This window comes from Delphinapterus leucas, chromosome 8 (assembly GCF_059928025.1).
Source record: "Delphinapterus leucas isolate spDelLeu-1000000601 "Yukka" chromosome 8, BTC_Dleu_Yukka2, whole genome shotgun sequence".
In the NCBI taxonomy this organism is placed as follows: domain Eukaryota; kingdom Metazoa; phylum Chordata; class Mammalia; order Artiodactyla; family Monodontidae; genus Delphinapterus; species Delphinapterus leucas.
In genome coordinates this window covers 895,082-919,572 of record NC_143136.1, presented here as the reverse complement: position 1 = coordinate 919,572, position 24,491 = coordinate 895,082, and the positions used below count along the sequence as shown (strand labels likewise).

The following is a 24,491-nucleotide window of genomic DNA, read 5'->3' as shown; positions in this document are numbered from 1 at the left end:
GAGATCAGTGTCTGCCGGGAAGCAGACGATACACAAGATGCGCCGCGGGTCAGGAAAAGCGAGGGCAGCTGAACCGGGAAGTGCCGGGTGGCGGGGCCGGGGAGGGCTTCCTGAGGCAGCGGCTTCTAGAGGGGCCGGGGGAGGGCACTGCAGGCAGAGGGAAGATGGGGGAAGGTTCTGCGCGTGGTGAGCAGGCGGCACGAGGGGCAGTGACGGCACACAGGGCCAAGGCAGAAGCAGGGAGACCACTTAGGAGCTTCTGCAATATCCAATCACCCCACAATAATCTGGAGAAAAAAGGTGGTGGCTTGGGTGCCAGCACGTGCGTGGTGACAAGTAGACAAACTCTGAAGATGCTTCGAGGGGAGGGTCACCACGATTTAACAGGTCAGACGAGAGACGCAAGGGAAAGCAAGAAGATGAGGGTGGAAGCAAGGCTGATGGCCCGAGGATCCAGGTTACTGGGCACGGGAAGGATGATGGAGTCAGGCGGGGCCGGAGCGGTGCAGACGGCAGAGCTCGAGTTCGCGTGTTTGCAGGGAGCTGCCTGCTGCCCGTCCAGCTGCAGGTTCAGGGAGACAAGAAAGAAGGCGGCCTCCAGGGCCTCCACACACACCTAACATGAGCTTCAGGGGGAAGAATAACGGAACAAGAGAAGAGAATCCTCTTATGGTAAAGAAAGCTCTAAACATCTAGATTGAAGTCTTACCAAGTGTCAAGCAAGAATAAAGAACACACACACACACACACACAATACACACACAATACACACACAATACACACACACACATACACACACACACAGAAATACGTCCTCGTGAACTTTCTGAATTCTGAAGATTAAAAAAAAAAACAAAAACAGAAAGGATAAAAATCAAGTTGCTGGCAGCAAAATTCACTTCAAAGTAATGGTAGATGACAATAGACACCATTGTGTGTCTAAAACGTTCTGAGAGGAAAAAGGCACATCTCCACTAAAATATGAGGGAAAAAACACACCCTAATACATGTAAGGATTCCGAGTGGAACAGCCATACATCCTTCCTAGAAAAATTAGTAACAAATATATTTCAGCAAATGAAACATGAACACAGGAAAGAGAAGAAACTGGATATAAAAACACTGGAGGTTTAACAAAAGCAGGACAAGGCTTGTACACTGAAAACTATAAGACATTGTTGAGAAGTGAACACAACATTGTTAATCAACTATACTCCAATACAAAATAAAACTTTTTTTAAAATAAAGTAAATGAAATAAAATTTAAAAAACATTGTTGAAAGAAATTAAAGATCTGAGTAAATGGACAGACGTCCCATGTTTGTGGATCAGAAGAATTGATATTGTTAAGATGGAAACACCCTGCAAATTGATCTGCACTCTGTCCTGAGAACTGGACCCAAACCCTTCAAAGTATACTTTCTGATTGGCCGCTTTTACTTAATAATGTGTTGGCCTAATAACATTTAAATTGACATCCCTGTTTTCTGAAAGGCAAAATTACGCATGTGGCTTCGTTTTAAACCAAGAGAAGAACTCTGGGGCTCCTTTCTTCTTCCTTAGGTATAAAGGTCTAAAGAAACCCGCAGAGCCTTTCGGATTCCTGATCCAAACCGAGAGTGAGAAGATCTGCCCCAAATAAATTAAAGATGACAACAGAAACTGAAGAACGAGACTGCTTAGAAACACGTGACACCCAGAGCAGCACGTGTTTAAACCTCTAGAAGGTGGCCGGGTGCACTCAGACAACTCAACACTGCACAAGCTTTGATTATTAAGTAACAGCTTAAAAAACACACATTCAATCTAATAAGCTAGAAAAATAGCAAAATTAACTCGTAGAAAGTACAAGAAAAGAAATTTAAAGAAAACAAAGCAAATATTTGATTAGAAAATAGGCAATTCTTTGGCAAGTCTAGCAAAGAGAAGAGAGTGAAGACAAGGACAGCCAAGGGGACGAGACTCGCCACAGAAACCCCTGCAGACGTGACGTCACAAGTGCTGGTGACCACTGGTGTCCCCAGCTCTGCAGGCCCCACAAAACTGACAGAGAAAAAAGAAAAAACACTTACGTATGAATGTAAGTGAAAAAATCCCAAATAAAAATATTAGCAAGCCAAATTCAGCAACGCATTAAAAGAATGTTATAACACAACTGAGGAGTGAGTCTACGAATGGAAGTTGACTGTTGTTACTTATATATTAATAAAGGAAACAAAGATACAATCATCGCAATAGATGCTGAAAAGACATTTGATAGAACACAACGCTCATTCTTTAAAAAAAAATTTAGTGAACTGAAAATAAAATGAAGTATTCTCAAACAAAAGGTATCCATCAAAAAATAAAAGGAGCCATTGGAATTGACAGAGGACCACCCCAAGGTCAGGAAGCATACCTGTTACTCCACATGGCTCTGCGGCTCCTAGCCAAGGTGACAGCAGGAAGGAAAAGAGGCGATGAGATGTAAGTAATAGAGGAAAGAGACAGGACTGCCATTGCCGGCAGAGGAAGAAAATCCAAAGGATCCACTGAAAGATCACTAAAACCAACAAGACTTTGATACAGATCCTTGAGGTACCAACCCAAGCACGGAGCTTTGGTACATTCCAGAAGTGACTAGAAGCCGCCGTGGTGAAGGGGGTCCCACACTGGCCCTCCCAGGAATCGGCAGGCCGGGCCCGGGGACACCTGGGCAGTCTGCGGGGTTCGCCGGGACAGGCAGTACGGCGACCATGCCAGCTCCCCCGAATCACGAAACGCCCAGGCAACTACAAATCTAATCACAACGGGACTTGGGACGGAGGGGCGGTGGCTCTAAGGCACATTACAGGATGAGGTGTGCGGCCGGGCAGCCGGCCCCTCAGCACGCAGACCCCAGCCCTGCAGGAGCCCAGTACCTCCTTATTGGCTTCCTGGTCCACCGCCGTCCACACGAAGCCGAAGGCCCCACTGCCGATGGGGCTGAGCGTGCTGTACTTGCGGGAGTACGCGCCCTCGCAGGCCGCCAGCCCCTCCAGCTCCACAGCCTCGGGGGGCTCCTCAATCCAGGGTTTGCTTGCGAGCACCTGCGAACGCAAAGGCACGTCCGAGGGACCACACGCAACGCACTGAAGGAGCCGGGCAGCGGCAGGCCGAGCGGCGACAGCGGCACCCACGCCCTGTGCTGCTCCTCCCCGCTCTTCCCAGGCCCACGGGGTCCCCGGCCCGAGACCCACTCTCCACGGGGTATGCCAAGGGCCTCGACATGTCTGTCCAGACTGGCACACACCTGGACCCCACTGTGCACATGGAGACACACAGATTTGAAATCCCACATGTGGCTTGATACACAGAATGTCAGAAGACAGATCCTACACAGACCCTCTTCCCATCCCAGAGGACAGAGAGAGAGAGAGAGAGAGAGAGAGAGAGAGAGAGAGAGAGAGAGAGATGCTGATTGGGAGAGGCGGGCGGAAGGCAGGAGATGACTTCAGTCACCAACCTCCCCCAGGCTGGCTCCAGACAGCTCGCAGGTGGAGTGGGCGGAGCCGGGCAGGAGCAGGCGGGTCTGCTGGGCCGAGTCCAGGTGGCCGTGCAGGAGGTCCTTCACCAGCCAGCAGCAGAACAGGGTGGATGAGCCCTGGAGCTCCACCCGCTTCACTTCAAACTGCACACCTGAGGACGGAAGGGGAGACCAAACACCCCCGCTGCTGTCACCACAGCAGTGTCAAGTCCCCCAGAACGAGATAAAGCCAACAGACAGCGCCTGGGGCAGGGGCGGAGGGCACCGAGCCCGGAGAAGGGCAAAGCTGAGGCTGGCGGCCGCATCACCTCCCGCCGGCGCGGCGTCAGCAGCCCAGCATGTCTTCGGGGGCAGCCGGAGGCCAGGGGACTCAGGAGAGACCCGCCACCAGCCACCGATTTGGACGAGCCTGGAAAACCTGCCCCCAACACCCTCCACAGGAGTCTGGCTCGGGAGCCACACGTACACACACGTGCCGCCTAACTGTACACATCACCGTGCACACTGCCGTGGCACATGTGTGCGTTGACACAGCCTCCTGGGAATACAGCAAATCAAAGGTAGCTATCAGGGAGGTTTACAGGTGATTTTATTTTCTTCTTTTTGTTTATATTTTCTAATATTTCTGCAAATAACACATATTACTTATGTAACTCTTTTAAGTTTGGGAAAAAACCCTGGTAACCAACACTACGAAATCAGCAATGAGGAAACAACTGGCTGAAATATGGCACCGTTAGGAAATTAGGAAAAGAAAAAGGGACAAGTGAAGAGGTATGACGGCCACACCCCCAGAATGGAGATTCTGAGACCAGAGCAGCCTGAACCCCAACAGCACATGGAAAACCACCACCAGCCCCTCAGCCACACCTGCCTCCTGGTGTGGCACCCGGGAGCCCACCCCCTGCTGCACCGCACGGAGGGCCTGGGCCCCCGGGCTGCCCCCTCCCCGGCACACGCACCTGTAATCCTCACTTTGAAGAGGTAAACTCTAACCTCGGTTCTTTATTTAATATAACACCTCATTCCTGCCAAAACGATTCCGGGGATGAAGCCCCATCAGAGGCCAGGATCAGGAAGCCCCCCTGACCCCGCTGCACCATGCTCTCGGGGCAGCAGGGCAACGGGGGACAGGGCCCTCCCCGCCCCCCACCTGCACGTACTCAGCTGTGAGCCGTCTCGGTGGTAACAGCTCCCCGCATAGGTGCCCTCCTGGATCTCGTGCTGCAGGTCGGCGGCCCCAAGCGGCGCAGAGCCGTCTGCTCTCACAGGCGTGGAGGTGACCTGGAGGCTCAGCCTGGGTGCCTCTAACAGGGACGCATCCATGGGGCCGGCTCCCGACACAGGAGGGACGCGGTCCAGGCTCTCTCGGCCACCCAGGTCATAGTGTTCGGAGGACACCAAGCCAGTCTGCGATGGTTCTGCTCCATCCAGCCCCAGACAGCTCTCGTGGAACCGCCGGCCTTCACCCAGATTGAAGTAGGCGCCGGTCAGCAGTAACAGCTCCCGGCTGTCCAGGACTTCTGACCTCTGCCTGCGTAAACCACTCATGTCCACATCAGAGACCCCCAGCGAAGGGGAGCGGGTCCCCCCGAGCTCAGACGTAGCACAGGAACAGTTCGAAGAAGTTCGGTCTGTCCATTCGCTGAAAACGAGTTCCTTGAGGTTCCAGGAAAACGAATTCTCGCCAGCCTCCCGGGCCTCCACGGTACCGGGCAGGTCAGTGGCAAGGGTGTAGCGGGCCGAGGAGCTGCCCGAGCGGCCGCCGTGCGGGTCTGTGCCTCCCAGGTCACACAATGACGCAGGGGTGGAGGGCGGGGGCTGCTCTGTGGGGACCAGCTCGGCGCAAGAGACACCCCAAGGCCCCGCAAAGCTTGGTGCAGACAGCTGCTCCTTAATCAAGCATGTCCCCAGCCACGGCTCATCCAAAGAAAGCGTCGAGAGCAAGGGCTGCACCGTCCCCAAGGGGCTGGGGGCCGAGTCCGGGCTTCCCCGCTGAGTGCTCCACTCTCCCTCGAATCCAGGGCCGCGCACCGGGAGGCCCTGCCCTGCCAGCTGACCCGCAGCGTGCGGCCTGGCCTTGGTGGCATCAGCCCCGTGGTTTGAATCGCTGGTACCACTCGAGCCCCTCTGTCCCAGCTGTGTCTCCTGATATAGGCCACCCCTTCCAGCACCACTGGTCCCATCTGTACTCGGCACTGGTGTTTCAGAATCTCCATGTGAAGCACATGGTTTTGTGTCCACTGGGTCAGACCTGTTTCCTCCCAGAAGGTCCTGCCTGAGGCTCTCTGCTGTTGCCAGCCGCTCTTTCTCTAAGACAGTGCTCTGCTGGTCCTCTGGCGACGACCGACGGCCAGGGGCTGACGGGCATCCCCCTGGCATGTTTCGCTGGCCCTCGGGCAGTGACTGTTCCTGGGCTGGCGGGCTTCCCTCTGGGATATTTTGCTGGTCCTGGGGTGACGGCTGTTGGCCATGGGCTGGTGGGCTTCCTTCTGGGATGCTGTCCACCCTGTGGATTGTTATACGGATGACATAGTCACTGAGGAGCCACAGAAGAGTCAATAAAAAAGAGATCACAGGGGCTCCCCCTTGATTAGAGACCCACACCATGCATTTAACGCCATAAACTTATGACAGAAAAAAAAGACTTTTATAACTAAATTTAAAAATGAAGAACCAACTCACATATTCTCCAGATAAATCCACACTTAGCAATGATTTATCCAAGAATGCCACTGAGTGCCTAGGACCCTCTGCTCAAGGCTGTGGTCAGCAATCTCACTTTGCGGTGAGTGGGACCCCGACAGCCGTGCAGCCAGCCTCTTCCTGCCCGCAAGGTGGAGGTGTGGGAAGAAAGGAGAGGCATTGGACACTGCACGCGGTAAACCACAACGGCTACAAACACCATCGGATCTCACAGCTGAGAGAGGGCAGGGCACGAGGGGCAGCAGGCTGGAAGTGCCGTGCCCCCAGGGTCCTGAGAGCTGGAGCACAAAGCCCCCAGCGCACTCAGCACGGGCGGACCACTGAGGAAGAGGCCGCCACGGCCCACCTGGCAATCTGCGTCCAGGCTCCCCTCTGCCGGCCCCGCCGCCAGCACCCACTCGGCCGGCGGTGCTGAGCGCCGGCCCCGTGTCAGCCCAAGGTCGGCCGCAGGCACCAAGGCCAACAGAAAGTGGCAGTGCCCGGCCTGGCTGGGGAGGCGTGTGGCGATCTGTAAATGTTACACCAGGGGCTCATAAAGAGGCGGGGAGAGGAAAGACGTCACTTAAGGATGGGCCCCACAGAGGAGGCTGCTGTGAGTGGAGTTCTCAGGGACAGCTGAGGGGGCGAGGGCCTGCAGAGACCAGGCAAGAATGACCCGTCGCCGCTACGCCACCTCTATCTACCACCACCATCTACCCGGGCCAAGAGGCCAGCCCTGGGCCCGTCTCCGGGGAGCCACACGGCCTCTGCGGTGTCAGCAGGTGAGGCGATGAGTGAAGGAAGGAGGAAGACGGTAACTGGCCTGTGAAGGATGCAGATCAAACACTTAGAACCGCGAGACCAGAAACGTCCAGCGAAGAGGAAATGCAGGAACGGCCCATCTAGTTGAAGCTCCTCGTTGCCCACCCGCGTCCCAGAAAATCAAGCCCACGCACCGCATTGAGGTTCGCTCAGCACGTGAGCCACCGCTAAGACACACCTGCCCTGACGCGGGCCAGGCACCTGGCGCCCACACCAGCGGGTGCCCCTGGGCCCAGGCCCCACCACGCGCCCCCAGGCAGCACAGAACCCTCCCTCCTCACCGTGTGTGTGTGTGTGCGTGCACACACGCACACACACAGCAAGGAGAGCCCGCAGTCACGCTGCTCCAGCCACCAAAAGTTAAATAGGAAAAGGCCAGGAAGTTGAAGCAGATGACAGGAGCCGTGTTCACAAACCATGGTGCCACCTGTGAGGTGGCGGCTCTGAGGCAGCGCGGCAGAGAAAGGTCTCCGAGACACACACACTGCGTGTCCAGGCACGTGCACACATTTAGGACAATGTGTGCATGGCAGCCTGCCTGTGCCTGTGTAACACACACTTCCATCTAAGCACATGGGGAAAGGGGTCCTGCAAGGTCACTGACGGCAGAGGTTCTCTCTGGGGGACCTGGGACAGAGTCACGGGGACTTTTACTCTTCACCATTATTCTTCTGTACTTAGAAAAACATACACATTCATGTAGTATATATTTAAAACATAATTTCAAGAAGACTAGAAAACAGCGTGTATGTGTGAGTGAATAAATCTCACACAATGGTGAACAAAAGATGCCGGAGATAAGGGAGTGCATTCGGTGAAGTTCAAGAACAGGCACCTCCGACCTGCGTCCTGACCCCAGGGCAGTGAGGGACGCCGAGTGGCGTGGGAGCAGGGCCTCCCAGGGTGAGAGGAGAAGGTCCAGAGAGGCTGGCGCATGACTATGCTATGCTTCAAAGAGACTTGTTTTAAAAAGAGAAACTTACTGAAAACAAACCAAAATGCTATGCACAACAGGACTGTGGTAACTGAGCAAGTGGATGTTCTATTTCTACTTTCTATTTCTACTTTCTACTTTCCTAAATTTTCCACATCGTACCTCATCTCCTCTAAATAGAATAACTTTGTTATTTAAAAATGTATAGCAGACAGATTCAAATTATTTTCAGAATGAGAAAGTTACGCTGGAATCAGCTCCCCGGAACCTCCCTGAACGCCTTCTTATCCATAAACTGGGGCCTGTCTCACGGAGCCCGCGGGGACCTGGCTGGGTGACACAGAAGCACTGCCATCGCGAGGGGCAGCAGCAGGTGTCACCTCCATCATTCCCAAGGACTGAACACTTCCCCAGGGTGCCTCCCCCCTGCCCCTCGCGCACCCGCCCCTCCCCCAGAGGACTTACCCCAGAGTGGGCAGCGCCGGGAGGGAGAAGGCTAGGTGGCCCCCGGCGTCCACAGGAACCTGGGCCCTGGGTGAGGCAGCCTGGCTCTCCACTGGCTTTGGGGTCTCGGTGTTCACCCTTAGATCTGGCAGCAACAGCAAAAAAAAAAAGAGTGTTTTCCATTCACTGGCTCATCCTGCTGAAATCCACCTCCTCGGCCTGTGTGACTCGTGAGCAGGGGGCAAGGGGGCCTAACCTGACCTCAGACACACCGCCAGCCCCACGTCCACAGCAGGTCTCGGATCTGACCGCCCCTCACTGCCCCACGGGCACCAGGTCCAGGCCCATAGCCTCCCTGGGCTCTCCCTGCTCCGCCCTGGGCCCCGCACCTACCGACCCCGGAGTCGAACCTGCCCCTCATCTGCCGACAGCCCCCGAGGGCTCTGCTCTGACGCCGGGTAAAAACCAAAGGCCTGGCAGCCGGGCCCTGCTTCCCTCCCCAGGGCCTTGGGGCCTGGCCCTCTGGCCACCTCATCACGCCCGGCGCTGCTCACTTTCCCAGAAGGCCGCCCCTGCCTCATTCCGGCTCACAGACCCCAAGACGGCACACCCTCCCCTGCTGTGCCTTTCCTTTGAGCGCTGGTCACCTCCTACGGCTCGTGTGCCACCTGCCTCCGCCTGCCTCTGCCTACACCAGGGCCCGGGACATCACAGGTTACTGGGGTCAGAGGAGCGAGACTGTCCTTGCCACACAGCAGCCTGCATGGGGGAGGCTCTTAGAAAGTTTACTCCCGGCCCCTGGCTGACAGGCGCAGGCAGGTTGGCACCACAAACAAGAGCCCGCGTCCCCACGCACCCAGAAACACACCCACGAGTGCATCCTGGAGACAATGACGGGGACAGAGTTTCTATGACCCCACCCCCCATTTTCTACAAAGAAGATGAACTACACACACACACACACACCAGGAAGAATTTGGAAATCTGGAAAAAGAGGAAAGGGAATGCATCAGTGCTACAGAAAAAAACTTGAAAAAAAGGAGTCTTTGCAGACACAAAAACCCGGGTACAATGAAGGAAACCCCATGTTAAGAAAAGTGGTCACAGACTTCCCTGGCGGCACGGGGGTTAAGAATCTGCCTGCCAGTGCAGGTTCGATCTCTGGCCCGGGAAGATCCCACATGCCGTGAAGCCACTAAGCCCATGTGCCACAACTCCTGAGCCTGCGCTCTAGAGCCCGTGAGCCACAACTACTGAAGCCCGCATGCCTAGAGCCCATGCTCCGCAACAAGAGAAGCCACCGCAATGAGAAGCCCGCGCACCACAACGAAGAGTAGCCCCCGCCCGCCGCAACTAGAGAAAGCCTGCGCGCAGCAACGAAGACCCAACACAGTCAAAAATAAATAAATAGACAGATAAAAGAAAAGTGGTCGAAGAGAGTCAGTAGCCTAACAAAGCATCTTTTAAAACCTGGACACCGTCTGACAATAAAGGTCCACGTCCCAGTTGGATGCCACGCAGCCGCGTCCCCCTCGGTGGCCACATGAAACCCACTCACACGTCTACTCAAACACCACGTCCTCCCATGGACGCGCCCGCACGTGACAACGCCCCACGGGTGCGGAGCGGGGACGGCCCCCGAGGCAGGGCCGGGGCAGCTCCTCCTTGAACCTGCTTGGGGAAGGCGGGCGCCCCAGAGGCTGTTGGTCCCCTGCTTCCCGGAGCTCCAAAGCCAGAGCGGGAGCCACGCGCCGCCCTCTCACACACAGCGCCTGCAACATCACGTGGGGGGGGCTTGGGCCACTTGTTGGAATCATATTAAATGTTGAAAGTACTAGAAATAAACAAATCCCGCCAGGACTGTTTACTCAGGGATTCATCTGATATGCTGCATCAATCCGGTCTTCAGCCACTTACATAAAGCTACATCACTCACACAAGACCACCAACTAGTGGCCGGTGTTGCGGACGCAGGCATGCAGTGACTCACCTGGGGACCTCTCGCGCTAACACATCTGTGAGACCCGCACACAAGTGTCCCATCCCCTGGGAACACGGAAGGCCCACAAGAGACAGAGAAAAACATCAAACCCACACAAACAGGGTCCCCATGACGGCCATCCCATCACCCACGGAGGCCAGGGGCGGGGACTGGGTGGCCACAGGTGCACCTGGGAGGAGGCGGCGAGCTCTCACCCTCGGCTGTGTGCTGGGCATCCCTAGTGGTCTCCCCAGGCCCACTGTGGCTGCCAGCGTCCAGGCAGTTGGCCACGTCTGGCAGCAGAAAGGAACTGTCACAGGCAAGGTCCATGTAGTGGTAGAAACCAGGAATTAGGAAAGTGATGTTCTAGAAAACAAAAGGACATTTCAGAACCTGGCGAGAATCCTCACTGACCCACTGAACCATCCCCCCGTCCCGTCTGGGCAGAGGATGAAGACAGCGTCAGCAAGTCTCTGGACAAGGTTAGGAGAGACCCTGGTCAAACTCCTTCTGGCAGACCCGAAGCCCTGGACGCTCAACATGGAAATCAAAACTTGCTTCCCTTTCTCTTAGCACACCCTGACGAGACCGCGTCCACACACTCCCTGGAAGGACCTGGCGCCCCCAATGTTCCTGTGGGGAGCCCTTGTCCAAGAGTTATTCTAACTGCGTTTTCATTAACTTCAATTGAACTAAGTTTGACTTAATTTAACTAAAATTTATTTTACTTGCTTCTTAGTATTTCTATTAAAAAACAGAAAGGGACCTGTTTTGGGAGCCTCAAAAGAAGTTAAAGCTCTGGCTGGCTGGACGGGGTGCAGGGTTGGCTCCAGAAAGAGTGACAAGAGGGGACGGCTGCCTGTGGGGAACAAGGCGCTCAGTGGAAGGCTGTGGGGAACGCCGGGCCTGCACCCACGTCTAGGAGCCAGTCCAGCCAGGTGCAGGGCCTGTGGCCAGGGGCAGGGGTGTCATTCAGGTGTCAAGAGCGACACATCACGCAGCAGCCTCTCCTTCCTCCATGAGCCACCCCCCAGTCGAGTGGGGGCCCACGCCCCCTCCTCAGAAGCCCTGGAGGACTGCTGAGGCCAGCCAAGGAAAGCCGCTCCGAGGAAGCCTGAGATGCTCGCCTGCCCTCTGAGCCCAGCCCAATCCAAGGAAAAAGGTTCTAGAAACACCTTCCTCCCACCCTGACTCACAACGGACCCCAGGATGGTCAGAGGAGGTGTGGACAAGCCCCAGCCCGTGGGTGTGGAGCGAATCCGCACAGCTGTGACACACACCCTCATCCAATAACTCAGACCCGATCTTGCTTGGGACAGGCTTTGGAGTGAGAGAGCCCCTTCCCTCTCCTGGGGGGGCACATGGCACCCAAAGGCTTTGGGGGTAGCCCAGGCGGGGTCATCAAGTATTCCCTGTGGGGTCCAGATAAATGGGCGCAGGCGGGGGAACAGGGCCGTGAGCAGAGGCCTCCCTCTCTGGGCCCGAGTTCCCGCGGGGAGAGCTGGCGAGCTGGGCTCGAGGATGCAGAAGCACAGGCCTAGGACAGGCCAAGGCCGGCTTCCCCAAGGCGGGGCGGGGGAGAAACACCTTGCCCAGGAGCTCATCCTTTCCATAACCAAACAGCATCAGAGCAAAGCTGTGGTTGATGCCGTAGATGGTCCCGCCCGGCAGGAGGGTGACGAGCCCACTGATGGTGGAAAACACCCAGATGGAGGCCGAGTAGCCCCAGTCAGGGGCCGCCTCGCCGTCTGCCGCCTCCTCGCTGCCGGGTTCAGAGTTCAGCTTTAAGCTCAGAGGGAAGGTGGTGCCATCCTTGGCTCTTCCAACAGACCTCTGAATCCTGAGATTCTGAAAGAAAGACACACCACCGAGCTGACCACAGCACCTCCTATGGCCCGAGCCTTGAGCCTTTGCTGCTTTAGATGTACATCCACCCACGCCCATTGGCGGGCGCCCCCCAAACACCTAACTCTCCACACTGCTCTTCCTTCCACTATCTCCCCGCAGCACCCCTCTCTGCCCCAGGGAACGCAGAGCCCTGACCGGGAGCTGCGGCCAGGCCGGGGGCCCCGAGCGCAGAGCACACAGGGTCCATCAAGCAAGGCGCCAGCCCTGCGGGAGCAACACCAGCAAGTTCCTCCCTGCTGTCCACCCTGGACCACTGGTGCCCCCCAGCGCCCACCTCTGTAGGCGGCCTCAGCCCCTCAGCCCCGCCCTCTGTCCTCCAGCCTGGGGGGCAGTGGCTTCCCGTAGTTGCTGACCTCTGGGCGGCTTGCCCACCCCCCCACCCTCCGCCTCCTTAGCTCCTCTGTCACCCACGCAACCAAGTCCTCGCATCACGTTTCTCTGCTCAAATACTCGGGCGTATCCGGTCTCCCAAGCCAATCTTGACGGTGCAGCCTCTAACCAGAGGCTTTCTGAGTCAGCTCCCTTCCTGGTCCCAAGACGGCAAGCTGGCCCAGGCCTCATGTCTACCCCTCACTCCATACCGCCTGCCCCCTTCTCAGGGTCCACCCGCAAGACACAAGACCTGCAGAGGCCCGAGGCCTGAATGGCGGGGAGCTCCCACTGCATCAGCACAGCACCCTGACCAGGGGCAGAACTCAAGACCCCAGGCTCCCCGTGGTAAGGGTGCAGGCCAGACCCCAGGCCCCAGGGAGCCCTGAGGAAAGAGGGGGCAGGGTGTCTGTCTCCACTTGCTGCTGGGGGTGTCAGGCGGCTCCAGTGTGGGGCTGCTGGGAGGGCGCTTGCCGTCCTGGCACACACCTCTTGTGGCCACGTGCCTGGGGTGGGCAGACGTTTGCTTACGTTCAGTTAAGCATAAGAGGCTGCCAAATAGTCCCCGAAAGTGGTCGCACCAACTGATGCTCCAGAGCTTTGGGGTCCAAGCGGTCCCACTGCTTTAGAACAGAATAAAGGACGTAAAGAGAATAAGGTACGGGGGAGAGGTTTCCAATTGAGCTGGAAAGCCTAAAAATAGCAAAGCACCACTTCAGAGGGCTCAGCTCTTAGCCTAAGGCCAGTGGGACAGCCAGGGAGTGCCTACAGGTGTCCCGAAAGAATCTGCTATTTCTTGCAGCAGCAGAGCCGACTTCAGCCCCAAATCGACCATCCGGCTGACCCTGCCGGTCACTGGGATGTGACATCAGGTGAATTCCCAGCAACGTGATTGCTTGAGTGAGGGCTGCGTGCTAGTTGGTAAACGGAGCACCTGGAACTGGGAGGACCCAGACGAAAAGAGAACCTTCAGCCTCAAAGCTCCACTGCCCCCAAAGCTGCCAACTGACCCGCCTCTATCTGACCTGCAGTCCTGCCTTGGGGGGAGACCTGCCACCTGCCAATTCCCCCTGCTCCTCTCAGCCCCCAGACCTCTCAATAAAGAGACCCCAGCAGGAGCTCCAGGGAGAGGGCCGAGGGGCAGGAGCAGTCAGTCAGGGAGCCACGGAGGCTCTGAGCCTGCGTCAAGACTGCAGAGCCCAGACACCTCTAAATGGAACCCGTCCCGTCGTGTCCATGCACGGGCCACTCCTACTCTCGGGAAGCCCGGCCTCCATCTGCAGGCCAGGGGTTTGGGTCTAAGAACTTGATGCTCATCAGATAGAGACTCCAGCGGCCACAGGGCCCCAGCCACGGCCAGGCAGCGCAGGTGGTCGGGGGTCCTACCTTGGGGATGTGCTCGCCAGGTGGAGGGAGCTGCACAGAAGGGATAAGGTCTGTGATGCGCTGCCCGACCACTTCCTCCCCAGATGTGAATCCATGCAGGTGGGCAAAGAGACCATCACAGGACGTCACGGTTCCCTTGGAGGAAAAGCCAGCATTTTAAACCCTGTAATCAAAGTTTCTTGCGCGTCAGCTTTAAACCTCACCGAACTTCTGTGTCTTCAAGTTGAAGGCAAGGCTATCGGTGCTACCTCTCCCCCACAACCCGACCCCCACAAAGCGCAGCGGCACAAAGAACGCCGTCTTCCTCCTTCTGCCGGGCGGACCGAAACACGCATCTCTCCAGGCACCCGCAGAAGCCCATACTGCAACCACACCCACGCTCGCCCCTGAGGGCCGTCTGCACCTCAGCCACCACTCGACAGATGTACGTGTTATCGCTTTATTGAAGTGCTGGAACAATCCTGTGAGTGTCAGGATTATATCCCAATTTTACAGGTGAGGGGACGGGGCCACAGGGAGACTGGGTTCCACACAGGTTGTCAGGGGGCTACCGGGGGCCAACCCCCCAGAACCCCATGTCCTCTTTCTGCCCGAAGGCCCCGGTGGGGAGGCGACACGCAGCTGAGAAACAGACTCACGTTGCTCTGGAAAGCCACCCAGGCCGAGACCCTCTCCACGGGCTCCAGCACGACCACGCAGCAGAGGCTGTGCTCCTGCTTCACCCTCTGCATCCACACGGACACCGGGATCTGCTCCCCACTGCGGCTCACGATGTCCACCTGGGGGCAGAGGGGCTCAGACCCGGCCAGAACCTGGCACGTGGGCGTTCCTGGCCGCTGCTCACCTGCCTCACGTTTTGGAAATAAACTAAAGTACAAACAAGGCTTCTGACACCTAACCTTACAGTCTCTGAGTGAATGAATGATCTATCGAAGAGTAGGTTTTTTCCATCCTCAGCCTCATGGTAACAAAGCAGGGGAAAGAGCGGTGTCTATAATTTCTTAAAGAACAGACACCAATACATGCTGAACGTCTGAATTTTCTTCTAGGTAGTCATCTCGTGGACGGGTAATTTTCTGGATGTAGTTGGTCCTATCTAACTTGTTTTGGTGCCTGAGGCTCAGGGCTCAGCATCTAACATGCAGGTCAGCCCATCAATGTCCAGCTTGGACACACACAGGAAGGCTCAAAGCTCCAGGGAAACCCTGCAGCCATGCCAGCCCCTCCAAGACCACCAAACAAGCAGGGCGTGGAGATGTGGATGGGAGACAACAGAACCGTGCGACTCCTCGGGAACTTGGTGTGGGCCCTGCAGGCTTGCAAGGCGGTCAAGGCTCCTCCCGACGCAGGAGTACCGGGGACGCGCCAGGCCAGCAGCAGTACCGTCTCTGTTCCCACACGGCCTCCCCCCGCCGCCCCAGGTGCTCCCCATGCCAAGGTTGAGGGCAGGACGGCGCCGGCAGTGACCACCGGCAGTCGAGAGGCCCACACTCACCACCGTGCCGAACACGACAGCAGCGTGGCCGTCGGCCTCCACGTGCTCCTCACTGAGGGCCCGCGCCACATCGGAATCCGGCTTCAGGAAGAACTGTGTGAGCTTCTGGCCAATCAGGTCGTGGCTGCTGTACCCCAGGAGCCGGCAGGCTCTGTCGCTGGCCACCAGGATCTGAGGTCGCAGAGAGGAGGGCACCCGCGTCACCAGCAGCTCCTCTGGCTCCCGGACAGCCGAGGGGAAGGCAGCGAGGAGGTGGTGCGGGGACAGCCCAGTGACCTGTCCTTCCCGCCACGTCCCGCGGCCGTCGAGCTCCCAGCAGAGCCGCCCCGGGTCATCCGGCGTCTCAACCGCATGGAAACAAGAATGACCACCGGCCAGTGCAGCAACGGCACTGAGACTGAAACGACCCACCCTTCACCCGCCGAGATGCACACACCACGTCGTGAAGACCAGGCGGGAGAGACGGGGATGCACGCCCCACGGCCTGCCCGCCTGACAGTCTCAGTTCTTTGCACACAAACGTGCATGATGCAAATGCATTTAATTCAAACACTGAATATCCAGGCCTATTTTAGTTGAGCCAGTGCTTGAGCAAAAGCATGAATAGGTAACGTGCTGCTTCCCTTTCCTTGAATCTCTGCCTTGATGAGAGGATTCAATGTTTCAACTGATTAACACGGAGGTAGGTTTCCAAAGTCCTCTCTCTTTTGCTACTATGTAGGTAGAACCAGCCCCTTTTCTCATTGCACCCAAAACACTCAAGTGCCTCTGTTTGAGGTTATAGGTTGAAGGCACAGACCCCAAACTCACGGCTGGGTCGCAAACCGAAGCACATACCTCTGTGGTCTTGGCGTCCACGGTGAACACGGCCTTGCTGGGGTTGCACACAGGGGCCGGGAGTGGAGGTGTGGACCACCCTGAGGACAAGCCCTGCAGCAGGGAGCAACAGGACGTGCTGCCCAGGGACCCTGCCAGGTCCGCCTGCACAGGCGCAGCCAGCCAGTGCGATTTGCTTGTGCAAATATTTTGGGCAGCCAATGACGACAGACAGTAGGAGCTCCATCTGTCCTCTGGAAAGCAAAGGAAGGGACACTTTAAACCTTGCGTGGCTGAAACACACAAAACACACAGTCCCCACCTCTAGCTCCTGCAAAAGGGTCCAAGGATGAAATTGACCTGCAGGGTTGTGCATCTGAACGTTCCCCAGGGGCCACCTAGACAACCACCACACAGAAGCACAAAGGACCTCAACACTGTGCAAACAACCCTCTGAAGTCCCTTCCCACCCGCCCCTCCCAGGGGCATGCTCCCATGTCCATCGGTCCAAGACCCACAGTCCCTCCAGCTGCTACCCCTCACCCGTCCCTGTGGAGTCTCCCAGACCCCAGAGCTCCCTGCTGTCTCACCACCCGTGCTGGGTCTCCCTCCTCCTTCACCCACAGGCTCACTCCCCACCGCAGCTCCAGAAAGTCAGTTCTCGGCAACATCGCCAGCGGCTCCCAAGTCCCAGCGGTCAACTCCCAGGCCTCACCCCCCTCTCCCCACACCTCAGCAGTGCTGGGCCGGGAGGGCCGCTCCCCTCCTCCCAAACTGCCTGCCCTCAGCAGGGCACACTCTGCCCTCCACCTTCTCACCTCTCAACACTGCAGGACCCCAGGCTCAGCCTCAGAACCTCCAACCATCCCTGGTGGCTTTATATACACTTCACATAGACGTGTGCTGATGGCCCTTGGGCTCCAGCTGCCGGCTCCCCCCTTTCCCAGCTCAGTGAATATCAACTCCATCCTTCCAGCAGCTCAGAAAGCAAACAAGCGAACAGGACTCTTTCCTGCTCTCCGCTCTGGGCCCTCAGAGAGGACGCCTGGCTTTCCCAGTCAGCGGGCCCACCCTGACCATCCTTTGAGGCTAGAAACTACATGGTCATCTGTCCCGGGCCTCCTCTTCCCAGGCAGCCAGTGCCAAGCTCAATCCAAACACCTTCGGGCCTCAGGACAAGCACTGAGGCGCCAGCTCTGCCTCTTCCTCCCACCCCTCCCCGGCCAGCGCCCCCGGCTGGAGCCCTCACTCCCGGGGCACCTGCCCGCCTCACAGACCAGCGAGGCCACCGCCACAGCATCTACCTCCTGAGCACAGCTGGCCCCTCCAGATCCTCCTGCCCTCTCCCGGAGACCAGACGCCCCGCTTCCCCTGCAGCCCTTTCCCCCAGCTCCAGCCACCTCCCCGTCGTCCTAACAGGCTTCCCCGCGGTCCGGGCCTCCCACCCCCAACAAGCACCTGCCGATGCCCAGGTACACCCTCCGACGATAAGCCACCGAGGCAGAGCAGCGCCTTCCTCCTGGCTGGGTCTGGGCCCCGCAGGCACCAGCTGATGCAGAGAAATAAGGAAGGGGGGGCAGTGGCACCTCCCACTTCTCGGCCAACCCCGGGCACTGCTGCCCGCAAGCCCGTCTAACCTGCCTGCATCCGGGAGGAAAGCAGGAGCCTGGGCGCGGTCAGCCAGCATGCGCCAAACCCAGTGAATAAAACTGAGTCTGGCTCGCGCAGCCCACCCGGCCCAGCCCGGCCGTCTCACACACCCCGGAGCGAGAAACCCCGACCCTGGACCACAGGCCAATTCCAACCGCCGCCTGAAAAGGAGTTTCCTGCACAAGAATCACAGCAGAACAAACGTGGCAGGAGAGGGTCCTGCCGGCATCGCCTGAAACGAAGGCCTTTTCTCTGCAGGAGCAGAGCCTCTGAGTGGAGCCAAGTGTGGCCCCCACCTTCACACGCAAGGCGGACGCCACTGGCAATAAGAAGGGCTGCTTACCGGACAGCGCCATCCTGCTCTGGCAGAGCTTCGACAGCCTGTTCCTTCTGCTCGGCTGTCTGTGGGCCAAGGACCAGGACTTGCTGGGCTCGGAGGCGGTCTGCGCGGCAGGGCTCTCTGGCGGCGCTGCCAGGGAGAGGCTCTCGCCCTGGCCCCGGCGGTCCTCTTCTGAGGCCATGGAGCCGCTGTCCTCCATCGGGAGCTGGTGGGCCAGCGGGACCATCGTCCACCGGAAAATGAAGTGAACGGATCAGCGTCTGCAAGGCAAGAACAAAGGCAGCTTAGCCAACTAATTCTTCACAAGGCTGAGCTCAGCTCAGCCCCAAAAGACTCACAGGCGCCCAAGAGCCATCCTGGGTCAGAGCCTACGAAGCAAGGATAGTCGGACGGAGAGAAGTGCATAGGAAGGGATGAGAAAGAGAGAAGGAAAGGGGGGAAAACCAGAACAGAGCGGGAAGGAGCCGTGAAGGACACTTTGCACTACAGTACAGATCCACCGCCAGGAGGCCCAGGCCAGGGGCCTTGATGAAGGAGGAGGCCAGGGCCAGGGCGACGTGCCCCTAGAGCCTACACCCCACTTCTGGATTACCTTCTGGGCATGCGGAACCCAGAGCTCCCGGCCAGAGGGCCTGGAGCCCACTCTCCAGACCTGCACCGGCCTCTTCCCCTCATCAGTCCTCCCATATTACAGCACCCACCGACCCAAGGACAGGCCGAGGAGCAGCCCTGCTCCAACGATAAGAAGGCAGAGGGAGGCCAAGCTTCAACAGCAGGCCTCCCAACACAGGATGGACCTGGCAGCTGTCCCTTCCCATGCCACCACATTACAGCAAAGAAACCTAAGGAAGCCCAACCCACGCATCCCACCCTGGCTTCAAAGTCATCATAAAGATTCGTCAGGGTAGGAGGGCAGTGCCTTTCACAGTGAACAGTTTGTGGGCTGATCTATCATTTTGCATACACTGACAGCAATGTGGGGTCTCTGGTACGCTCATGCCCCAGGTCCCTCAGATGTTAACATTAGGGCCTGGCAATGCCCACCTGGGCTGCACGCTGACCTCGGTGGTATGGGGGGCCCCCTAGACAGAGGGAAAACTGGAGGTCCCACTAAGACCTGTGTGGAAGGATCATGACATCAAAACACGCCACAGAGCTACATAAACAAAGGTCATTGCAGGTAGAGGAACAAAAATAGCCAATAGAACAAAGTCAATTTCAGAAACAGACCGAAGGGACACTGGCGCACAGTGAAGAGCAGTAGGACACCGCCAGCATGTTCCCCAGCTCGGCGAAGCCCTGGACAGGCACCTGACCTTCCGGTGCCAGTTTCCTCATGTGTAAAATGTGATTAACAATAATCCACACCTCATAATACTCTTGTGAGGATTCAGAGACCTAAGTTGGGGCTGGCATACTGTAAGTGCTTAATAACTGTGATCTGCTAGTTTTAAATGGAATTAGAATAATTAGTTTGGGGCAAAATTGCATCCCTATGACTTTCCATGTGCAAAAATTAGTTCCAGATGAATTAAAGAACAAAAGACAAAAGTTCTAGAAAAAAAATAAGACTAAGAATATAGTGGACTGGATAACTCTTTGTGGCCCTTGCATTTTAGAACAACTAGGTCTCACCAAGAATATGGTTGCCATGGCATCTGTGAGCTACCTGAAAGTAGGAGAAACTTCCAAAAGGTAAAAACAATACACATGAGATGAAACCAGAACTGGGAGAGTGAGTCACCTCAAGAGACAAGAGAGTTACCCTTAGACTCCTGAAAGAAGCCAGGGACCCTTGAAGCGGGGCAGTGTGGCCCTAATTCAGTAGCACCCCCAAGATCCTGGCAAAAGCAATCCTCTCAGAAACAAAGCATCCTAAAGAGAGGCCTGAGATTTTCCAAAGATTAAGATTAACCAAATATGCTCTCTTTCAATTAAACAGATAAGAAAACAAAATACCATGAGTGAAAGTCTGCAGAAAAATCAAACAACAAAGTCATTTACACAAGAAGACTAAATGGTTGAAATAACTGCAAATGTGTTTAAAAATATAAAAGATGGAGTCTTTTGCTCACAAAAGTGAGCAAACAAGAGTTTCTCAAAATAACTAGGAAGATATTGAAAGAATCAAACCAGCTTTTCAGAAATTAATTTTTTTTTTTTTTTTTTTTGCGGTACGCAGGCCTCTCACTGTTGTGGCCTCTCCCGTCGCGGAGCACAGGCTCCGGACGCGCAGGCCCAGCAGCCATGGCTCACGGGCCCAGCCGCTCCATGGCATGTGGGATCTTCCCGGACCGGGGCAGGAACCCGTGTCCCCTGCATCGGCAGGCGGACTCCCAACCACTGCGCCACCAGGGAAGCCCAGAAATTATTTTTTTTTAAAACCAGTAGAGCTTAAGTTCAGTAGAACTGGAAGGTTGTAGGAAACAGAGATTTTGCTCTTAAAGGTTGTGCACAGACTCTCACACACTCTGAAATCCAGCACAGAGGCAGTGGTTTCAAAGGAGCCTGGGTCAACCCACTTGTTGATCTTAGAGAGCCTCCTGGAAAGGCAGGGGCAGCTGCGGCTCACCCTGGGGACTGGGACACTGGCTGCAGCCATTTCTGTGATTGTGTTCCACAGTGCTGACACCAGGGCTGGTGGGTACAATTTTGGAATCCTCCCTCTAGCCTAGTAGCACCAGGTGCTCTGTCCATCCCACCAGTGTGCCCACAGCCACTTCACGTGGCTGGGCCTCACAAGCAGCTGGGCTGGGGCCCAGTTCCACACAGCAGCACACCCACAGCAGTGGGCCCCACCACAAAAGAAGGGCGCACGCAGCCCACACAGGGAGCACCCCTGAAGCAGCTGGCTCTGGTGGCCAGAGGGGAGTGTGCTGCTGAGTCCCACAGGACACCTCTCACATAAGGCCACTTCTCCAAGGCTGGGAGACATAAACAACCTACCTAAAACAAAGAAATAAAGATTAGCAAAATGAAGAGACAGAGGAATATATTCCAAATGAAAAACCTCAGAGAAAGGACTAAATGGATATGAGTAATCCACCTGATAAAAGACTCCAAGGTAATGATCATAAAGATGCCCACAGGATTCAGGAGGAGAATGGATGAGCACAGTGAGAGGTTCAACAAAGAGTTAGAAAATATACAGAAGAACCAATCAGAACTAAAGAATACAATAAATGAAAAAATACACTAGAAGGAATCAACAGTAGATTAGATGACAGAGGAACAGATCAGCAATCTGGAAGACAGAGTAGTAGAAATCACCCAAGCTGAACAGAAAAATAAAAAAGAATTAATAAAAATGAAAATAGTTTCAGGGACCTCTGGAACAACTACAAGCATACTAACATTCAAATTAGAGGGGTTCCAGAAAGAGAAGGGAGAGAGAAAGGGCAGAGAACTTATTTGAAAAAATAATAGCAGAAAAATTCTTCAACCTGGGGAAGGAAACAGACATCCAGGTCCAGGAAGCATAGAAAGCCCCAAAAAAGATGAACACAAAGAGGTACACACTGTAATTAAAAGACACACTGTAATTAAAATGTCAAAAGTTAAAGATAAATAGAAAATCTTAAAAGCAGCAAGAGAAAAACCATTGGTTACATACAAAGGAATTCCCAGAAGACCATCAGGTGACTTTTCAGCAGAAATTCTGCAGGCCAGAAGGGAGCAGCACCATATATTCAAAGTGATGAAAGGAAAAAACCTACAACCGAGAATACTCTACTTGGCAAGGCTAACATTCAGATTTGAAGGAGAGATAAGGAGTTTTACAGACAAGCAAAAGCTAAGCAAGTTCAGCACCACTAAACCAGCCTTACAGAAATGTTACAGGGACTTCCCTAAACAGAAGAGAAAAGGTCACAACTAGACATTTTTAAACTGTGAAAGAAAAAAAATCCCAGTGGTAAAGGCAAACATAGAAAAGGCAGTGGATCAACCACTTATAAAGCTAGTAGAAAGGCTGAAAGACAGAAGTAGTAAAATCACCTATACCTATAAGTAGTTAAGGGATACACAAAATAAAAGATGTGAAATATGACATCAGTAACATAAAATGTGGTATGGGGAGGGAATAAAATGTAGGGCTTTTAGAATGCACTTGAACTTAAGCAACTATCAACTTAAAATAATCACATATACACATAGGTTGTTATATATGAATCTCATGACAATCACAAACAAAACACCCTATAATACATAAACAGAAAGAAAGAAATTGAAACGTAACACTAAAGGTAGTCACAAAAATCACAAGGTAAGAGAGCAAGAGAAGAGAAAAGAAACAGAGAAGCACTACAAAAACAATCAGAAAACAATTAACAAAATGGCAATAAGTACATACCTATGAATAATTATTTTAAATGTAAATGGACCAAATGCTCCAATCAAAACACATAAAGTGGCTGAATGAATGAAAAAACAAGATCCATATATATGCTGCCTACAAGAGACTCACTCCAGATCTAAAGACACTCACAGACAGAAGTGAAGGAGCAAGAAAAAGGTATTTCATGCAAATGGAAATAAAAGAAAGCTAGGGTAGAAATACTTATATCAGATAAGATAAACTTTAAAACAAAGACTGTAACAAGAGGCAAAGAAGGGCATTACAAAATGATAAAGTGACTCAATCCAACAGGAGGATATAACACTTGTAAATATATATACACCCAACCTAGGAGTACCTAAATACATAAAGCAAATATTAACAGACATAAAGGGAGATAAATAGGCGGTAACATAATAACAGCAGAGGACTTTAACACCCCCAGTCACATCAATGGACAGATCATCCAGACAGAAAATCAGTAAGGAAACTCTGGCCTTAAATGACACATTAGATCAGACTGACTTAATAGACATATGGAGAACACTTCATCCAAAAACAGCACAATACGCATTCTTTTCAAGTGCACATGGAACATTCTCCAGGATAGATCACATGAAAGGCCACAAACAACCTCAGTAAATTTAAGAAGACTGAAATCATATCAAGCATCTTTTCTGACCACAACATCATGAAATGAAAAATGAATTACAAGAAAAAAAATGGAAAAACACAAACATGTGGAGGCTAAACAGCCTACTTAACAACCGATGGATCAATAAAGGAATCAAAGAGGAAATGAAAGGAAAAAAAAAAACCTCAAGACAAATGAAAACAGAAACACAATGAGCCAAAATCTATGGGACACAGCAAAAGCAGTTCCAAGAGGGAAGATTATAGTAATTCACGTTTACCTCAACAAACAAGAAAAATCTTAAATAAACAATCTAACATTACACCTAAAGGAAACAGAATAAGAAGAACAAAGCCCAAAGTTAGTAGAAGGAAAGAAATAATAAAGATCAGAGTGGAAACAGAGATAAAAAATTAACAAGATCAATGAAACTAAGAGCTGGTTCTTTCAAAAGATTAAACAAAACTTATAAACCTTTAGCCAGATTCATCAAGGAAAAAAAAAAGAGAGGGTACAGATAAATAAACTCAGAAATGAAACAGGAGTTACAACTGACACCACAGAAATACAAAGGGACCATAAGAGATTACTATAAAAAATTATACACCAACAAATTGGACAATCTAGAAGAAAGGGATAAATTCCTAGAAACATACAATGTTCCAAGTGACTGAATCAGGAAGAAATAGAAATCTGTACAGACTGATTACTGGTAGTGAAACTGCATCAGTAATCAGAACACTCCCAACAAACAAAACACCAGGACCAGATGGCTTCACAGGTGAATTCTACCAAGAAGAGTCAATACCTATCTTCTTCAAACTACTCCAAAAAATTGAAAAGCAAGAATCACTCCCAAATTCATTCTACAAGGCCAGCATTACCCTGATACCAAAACCAGACAAAGACACTACAAAAACAACCACAGGCCAATATCCCTGACAAACACAGATGCAAAAATCCTCAACAAAATACCAGCAAACTGAATTCAACAATACATTGAAAGGATCATACACCATGAGCAGGTGAGATTTATCCCAGAGATGCAAGGGTGGTTCAGTACCTGCAGATCAACCAACATGATACACTACATTAACAAGACAAAAGATAAAAATCCTACAATCATCTTAATAGATGCAGAAAAAACATTTGACAAAATCCAATTTCCATTTATGACAAAAAATTT

The 24,491-nt window shown here is 53.8% G+C and overlaps 1 protein-coding gene across 2 annotated transcripts in view; it reads right to left on the bottom strand.

Annotated features, from left to right (window-relative positions):
• Positions 1–24,491, bottom strand: part of PASK (PAS domain containing serine/threonine kinase) — a 40,553-nt gene that overhangs the window by 11,499 nt on the left and 4,563 nt on the right. For both annotated transcript variants that reach the window (XR_016394002.1, XM_022568187.3), the window contains exons 2-12: positions 18,339–18,595; positions 16,367–16,599; positions 15,530–15,700; positions 14,673–14,813; positions 14,035–14,169; positions 11,959–12,219; positions 10,587–10,737; positions 8,412–8,535; positions 4,669–6,014; positions 3,485–3,657; positions 2,901–3,068 (exon numbers count right to left, since the gene is read on the bottom strand). Coding sequence is in view for 1 of the 2 variants with exons in the window: in XM_022568187.3 (XP_022423895.2) it covers positions 2,901–3,068; positions 3,485–3,657; positions 4,669–6,014; positions 8,412–8,535; positions 10,587–10,737; positions 11,959–12,219; positions 14,035–14,169; positions 14,673–14,813; positions 15,530–15,700; positions 16,367–16,599; positions 18,339–18,561 (3,126 nt within the window). In the remaining variant the exon portion in view is untranslated. The remainder of the gene's footprint in view (positions 1–2,900; positions 3,069–3,484; positions 3,658–4,668; positions 6,015–8,411; positions 8,536–10,586; positions 10,738–11,958; positions 12,220–14,034; positions 14,170–14,672; positions 14,814–15,529; positions 15,701–16,366; positions 16,600–18,338; positions 18,596–24,491) is intronic.